This window comes from Echinococcus granulosus (genome assembly GCF_000524195.1).
Source record: "Echinococcus granulosus chromosome Unknown EG_S00003, whole genome shotgun sequence".
Taxonomy (NCBI): domain Eukaryota; kingdom Metazoa; phylum Platyhelminthes; class Cestoda; order Cyclophyllidea; family Taeniidae; genus Echinococcus; species Echinococcus granulosus.
This window is the reverse complement of record NW_020170383.1, coordinates 2,702,114-2,708,715: the sequence shown is the minus strand read 5'-3', so window position 1 is coordinate 2,708,715 and position 6,602 is coordinate 2,702,114. Positions and strand designations below refer to the sequence as shown.

The 6,602-nt window shown below is 46.1% G+C and overlaps 1 protein-coding gene across 1 annotated transcript; it reads right to left on the bottom strand. All coding sequences in view use genetic code 11, as the record gives it.

The window, feature by feature from the left end:
- Nucleotides 1–584: 584 nt before the first annotated feature.
- EGR_00975 (Histone-lysine N-methyltransferase MLL3) lies at nt 585–6,602 on the bottom strand (the record flags this gene model as incomplete). Its single annotated transcript, XM_024490224.1, has 2 exons — nt 585–5,374; nt 6,548–6,602. The coding sequence occupies 2 exons, from the start codon at nt 6,600–6,602 to the stop codon at nt 585–587; spliced, it is 4,845 nt and encodes a 1,614-aa protein (XP_024355627.1).

The following is a 6,602-nucleotide window of genomic DNA, read 5'->3' as shown; positions in this document are numbered from 1 at the left end:
CGCAGCAACTCAATTCCCAACCGACTATAGCGAGCATTCCATACAAAAGCAGATTTGTTTTACACGATATCTGACACGCACAATGGCGCCACACACGCAGTAAAGGTAAGAAAATATACACAATACAGATATGTACAGACAAGTGTTTGCGCTAACAAAGGGTAAGGTGTGCTAGTGGTGTGTGTGTAAGAGAAAGGGGAGGAAAAAGGGCTTAGTCAGTCGTGTAAGACGATTTGAGCAGCATCAGATTTGTGTAGCGCAGTAGTACTTGGAAGTGGGTAGAGGGAGAGGAGGAGGAATAAGGAATGTCTCAGTACGAGGAGTATAACAGTCCTAACAAAAAGAGCTGTCGACGCGGGACAGGAGGTGAAGGAAGCACGCTGGTCGGTGACACTTATCTACATGAAAGGCAATCAAGGACGTAGGAGGGCGTAACGATGAGATCAGGAGAGAAACGCCTCTCGGCTAACGCAATCGTATCGACAGGTGTGGTAAGAGATCCTGCTCATTTCTTTATGTACACGCCTCACGCATTAAAGGATATTTACATTGCTATACACAGGAGAAGCACGCGTTAGACGAGATCAGTTCATCCATTTTCGACAACCGACTGCACCACAGAGACAAGGTATCTTGCTTGTCCGATCTTCAAAGTCAAACTGATAGTCGTAGGTCAATTCTTCACCCTTCTCTATCTTTCTCTTGGTAATAATCACAATATGTCCCTCGTTGTCAAAGTTAACATACTTGGTAAAACAATTGGGCTGGCACGAGTGATTTATGTAGCGCGCTAATCCCCCACACATAGTGGCATCGATGACCATGTTGTCCTCCAGTCGGAACATGTAAATCCCTCGATTGCGCGCCTCATACTCCTTTTCTCGTTTGTTAGCCAACTCCAGTCGAATGAGCTCTCCGATGTACTCAATAACAATTGTGTTTGGCTCCAAATCTTGGGCCGCAAACAACCCGAAACCCTGAATGCGCGATCTACCAAAGGAGACGTTATTATGAAATTCACTCCTCAAGCGTCGGTACTGATGTGACCAGCTCACAAGTGTGGAATTCTTCGGCATTGTCAGATCTATGGAAATGCGGCTCCATGGCTCAGAAGCGGAAGGCAAGTTGGTAATAGGAAAAATCCCGGATGATTGACGTCCGAGATTTCTAAATTGGCAACAAACTGATTTCATGGGAGACTTCTCATGAGAGCCTGCACAAGCCCTCCTACGTCGAAGAGAAGTGAGAAAGCTTGGTTCAGAACGCGCGCAACCGGAAGGGTTGACGGCCAGTGGCATACCTTTAATGAGCTGCAAGCGACCGAAATGAAAGGCATAGTCAACGAGATTGTCAACTCCAGGCAGAGATTCGATAGCCCGAACAATATGCGGCTCAGATAGACCAAACATATCTTCACCGCAAATTAAGTCAGGGAAGTTCTGTATCAAACCATTCTCTCTTCGGAGCTGCTGGATCTTTGTTGCAATTCCCTTCCACAAGTCATTGCAACTAACATTTTGAAGTACGACATCTGGAAGGCCCTTATCAACAGCTGTGACCTGAAAGAGTGGCCGACCTTCTTGCTCTTTGATCTTACAATGATACAATGCACGCTGACCAGGACGTCGCATAGACCAGTAAATTCGAGTAGATGAATAGTGCACAGGGTAAATGTACTTCTGTGTATGGAAGTGACGACTTTCGATTTGGCGAGGCAGAAGTTGCCCCACACTGTTCAGAATGAGGCTTCCAATCCTAATTCGGTAGGCACGGGTATCATCCCGAACAACATCGGCCACTTGTGAACTCTCGTCCCGGGTAACGTAGACCTTTCTATTTACTACCAGTGAAGTTAGCTGCATTGGATGGGAGTCGCGCGGTTGATGACTCGTACAATACATTCCACGATCAGTGAAGAACATGCATCCGACGCTGATGGCGCAAGGAACATGGTAGACAAGAGAGCATCTTGGATTGTAGCAAGGAAGGCCGGCACCCAATTTCCCGCAGTGTGAACAGCTAGTCTTCAATGCGCGTTCGATGCTTTCATCCACCCTGTGCAAAGAACCACTCACCGATTCATAAATGTCGTAACACCAAAGTGCACAGTTTAGGTGCACCCACCGATCAGGACCGAGGCAAAGAAGACGTTCCGTCGTAGAAACACTGCCATCTCCCTTGGCACCGCAGAGAATGCACGAACGTGTATCAGGAACCTCAGGATCACGAATGACCGTGCATAGGAGCCGGGGGGTTTGCGACTCGCCTTCAATGAGCGTGTGTGATACATTGGCAAACTTTCGCGCATGATATACGTCGGATTTGTATATGCGCCAACGCACATCACGCCATCGCTTCTGCTTGGGAGAAACTTTTCGCTTACCCATGGAAAGTGAGGAACTCCTGCGCCCACCAGCCTGAGACTTAAGGCTCTTGTGCGGCAGATGCTGAAGAAGGACGGGAATGGAACCTGGCACGCTGCCAAAAACGAGTTGCTGGGGGTGTTGGCGAGACTCGGTCACCGAAACCGCCTGTTCGAGAGCATTGCTATTGACTTGCGTAATGTGAGCAGAGAGAGAGTGAGAAGAAATAAAGTCGACAAATTTGTTCAGACACATCTCGCTACAAAAAACAAAACAGTCGGAAGCGTGGTATCCATGATCTACTGTCAAGACAGGAGGTATAGGGACTAATTCATCCAACTTCCGCCTCAGCCCGGAGTCTCGGGGTACAAGGGAGTGACAAATTCGGCATCTCTCACCGGTCAGCCTTTTCGAAGATGCAATGGAGGCGACGCTAAGCACCTCCTCCCTGTGCTTAGAAGCCATCGAAGTTTGCATAAAATCGTCAGCCTTCTCCTTCTGCAGCTCAGCAAAAAACTTAATCTGACTTGAAATATCGCTACTTTCTTCGGCTTTGGCACCAATTGACGCCAGCGGCTCAACTCGAACAGATACATGTGAAAAGTATATTTTCAATTGATTCCCAAACTCGCGCAATCGGTCCTCGGAATGTGAGGTGCCTTCTGGATTTTGGATGCTGATCTCACCCTTACTGTACGTAACGTAACTTTGGCTGATCCCAACCTGGTCACACAAATACTGAAGAAGCCTCGGAACATCTTCGAAGTGAGAGGAACTGACACCAAAAACTATGCGAGAATCGGGTTTGACTTCATGACTTAGTGAAGACAGCTTCTCGTGACTACTTCCGACCGATTCGCCAATTTCACTATCAATCGAGGAAGCGTCAGTGGCATTGGAACTCCGATGAGATGGCTGTGTGGCTTTAAGCAAACAGGTGTTGGGAATATGATAAAGTTGAAGAGGAGGAGTTCTACTTTCTGTCGGGCCCTCGCATGGTGAACAAGGCGTCTTCAGCATCAACAAAATTGAACACGAATCATTACTATCAACAACAGAACCAGTGTCTGTTGCACCTGGGGAATCACTGTGTCGCAGTGTCGTCCAAAAAGACCTCATTCGATTATCCAGAGTCACTGGTTCGGGAGACACACAAATGCGAGATGGGATTTCGGGTGTTTTTGCAATGTGAGTAGCGCGCTGTACTGTTGGATGAGTTAGAGCCTGTGGCAGAAATTGGTAGAGATAAAGATCACTCAATTCCGCCGGAGTGTCACCAATGTCAGAAGGGCAGACGGCCTTCAGAGCGAGGCCACTGCATCTGTACTTTATTCCGCAATTAGTAAGCCAGGATTCATCACCTAGTGGCAGCGTGGAGCATGTGGGACTGCCCATTGGAGGAAGAGCAGACGCAAATGCCTCCAAAGTTGGATCGGACAAAAACTTCTTTGAGTCGAAATAAACCAGCTTATTCATGGCTTCCTGCGATGCTGTCGGTTGCCGTAGGGGTGGCTGCACTTGCTGCGCAAACTCCATACCTTGAGGAGCTACAAGAGGATTCCGAACAAAGGTCATGGGACCGGCAGGAATCGACACCTTAGTTCCCTGGGGTATATTTTGGTGACCCGGTGCCGACTTTTTTCTCTTCGAAGACGAAGGGGGGCGCTTCCTCGCTGGAACTGTTCCAAGAGCAGATTTGGGAGACGAGTCCGAGTACTGCATTGTATGAACGGGAGTTAAACCAGGCTGCTTAACAGAGGGGACCACTTGAGTAACACCGTTGGAAGTTGCGGTTCCATGGGGAGGAAAGTTGATTTGATTTGTGAATTCTACAGTGGAATCCTTTTTCACAGCGAGTTGAGGTGATATGTTCGGTCTGGGTTGAACACTGGTGGGAACGGTAAAAACTGAGTTTGCCGAGTCATAAATTTGGCGTTGAGGGATGTACGCAAACAGTCTTGGCTGGAGATTTTGATTTTGCTGATTTATTTGCTGCTTCTGCATTTCCGGCTGCTGGACTGGGAGTATTTTTGTCTCCGCGACGGCCATGGACACCTTTGAGAGAATCTGTCGTGGAACGCACCCCTGTGATTGAATATTCGCACCTGAAGAATCAAAGTAACCACTCTGGGTTATTCCCTTGGACTGCATGAAAGACGTTTCAAGGGAATCTGCAGTCGCAGTAGTTTTCATCAACATTGTAACTGTAGGCGGCGCGTTCGTCCCGGACACCTGCACATTAGACTCGCGTACAGCTTGCAAACGCAACTTCTCTCGTTGTAAGTCAGTAAGTGCAGCAGGTGGCGCAGTGGGTGCGGAGCATTGATGTAGTGGAATCCCGGATGGAACTTGATCTACTGGTGTACACCTGGGAAATGTATGAGCTGTGATGACCATTGGGTTGGAGGAAACAGTGGAATTTGAAAATGCGGGAGAAATAAGACGGGGTGAACTGGAAGGGGAGCCGGGGGGCGATGTGTTAAGACTGGAACTGGGAGTACTTCCTTGGTTTATTGGTGAGGGCATTGGAATGAATTCCCGAGTCCGAACGGGTAGAACAAAAACGTCCTCATGTGGTTCATCGCTCCGGGCCAGTTCAAGCACATGCTCAATTACTTGCTCCAGTTTACCCGAATTCGAACGATCGAAATCTGATGCCACAGGAGGTTGGGGTGGTACTAGTTCGGCTGCTAAAGCAGAGACAGCATCTCCAGAGGCTTGTACAGACTGAACATTATTCACGAGCGCAATTGTTGCAGCCTGATTTGGTGCAATGCTCGAAACCGTTGCAGCAATCATTTGTGCCTCTGGCTGAGAACTGTTTTGGCAAACACGCTTCGCCGGCGATGGCTGAACACAACACTTGGGCGCCGTAGGACTGCCATTCGAAAACCCCTCCATTGTTCGATCATTCGTAGCGGGAGGCGATGAACTTAACTTCCGTTTACATGAAGAAACAGTTGGCCTGATCGAGCAGTTGTTGTAGTTATCCCCATCGACGTTATGATTAGCTGGAAGTGAAACGGGAATTTGAGAGTGCGTAGCGTGACAAGTAGCGAAAAGAGCTCTCGCTTGAGGATTTGATACTCCAGAAACACCCGACAAGAAGAGATGTGCCTCATTAGTTTTCGATTCCATTAGAAATAAGTTCCGATTCCGTTAGCTGGCATAGCTACACATTTTCACAGACCTAAAATGCGACAAAATAAAAGTGTTGGCGGTCCAATAATATAGGATAACAGGACTTTGAACATAAGAAAGTGGTGTTTAAAGCGATTTGGGGAATATGACAAAAATATGAGAAGTTACCACAACATAGAGGCAAAATGCTTCGGTAATAAATCCGTTCAGAAGAAAACAAGCAACACACCCAATAAAATCATTTTAGGACTATTAAACAAAAGTTTCGCGTTTGAAGTAGGAAATAAATCTTAGGTAGTAAGATAAACAAAATTGAGCACTTTATACTTTCATGTACGCAATAAAACGTAATTATTGCTCATTATTCAAAAATTATATTCAAAATTATTTTATATAGTACAAAATTGCGCACAAAAAATCGAACTTGATTTATCCGATGGCACATTTAAAATACTGAGGGCAAATTTTGGGTATTCACTTAAAAGTAACCATTATTAAAATTATTTGCACAACAACTGTACATTACATTGATAGAAACGTAGGGAAGTTAGCATATTCAGCACGGACTGCAATTTCAAAATTATATCTTGAATTCGACGTTTTTCTCCCCCACTTCTGGGGTCATACTCTTAAATTGGACTAATTAACCAAAGCAGAAGAACATTTGTTTGGCTAGGGTGTGGATTTGTGTAGAGAATCGGGGTTATAAGGGGTCAGAGTTCATTGCCTCCTCTGGGGTCAATGACGTCCCCTCAGTCATGGTAATGGCATATGCTGACTTCCTCTTACCTTATTGGTACTTTTAAACAAACGTGCATTATTGGATAATACAGCCTTTAAATACCTGAAAATGGAATCCACTTCTAGGAGATATCAGGGAGTAAGACAAAAAATCATTGTAATCAGCAACTCATTTTTCCAGCACTAGTAATATTTAGTAAAACTTGCACAAAATAGTTATTACTCCTCAAAAACAAATATCAATTTTAGTCTCAACGGATTGTACTCCTACTGTACTCCTCGAGCCGTCCTAGTATACTCACAGCGCTTCTGTGCTTTAGAAAATAAGTGTTCATCCTTACCACTACTTGGCCTCAT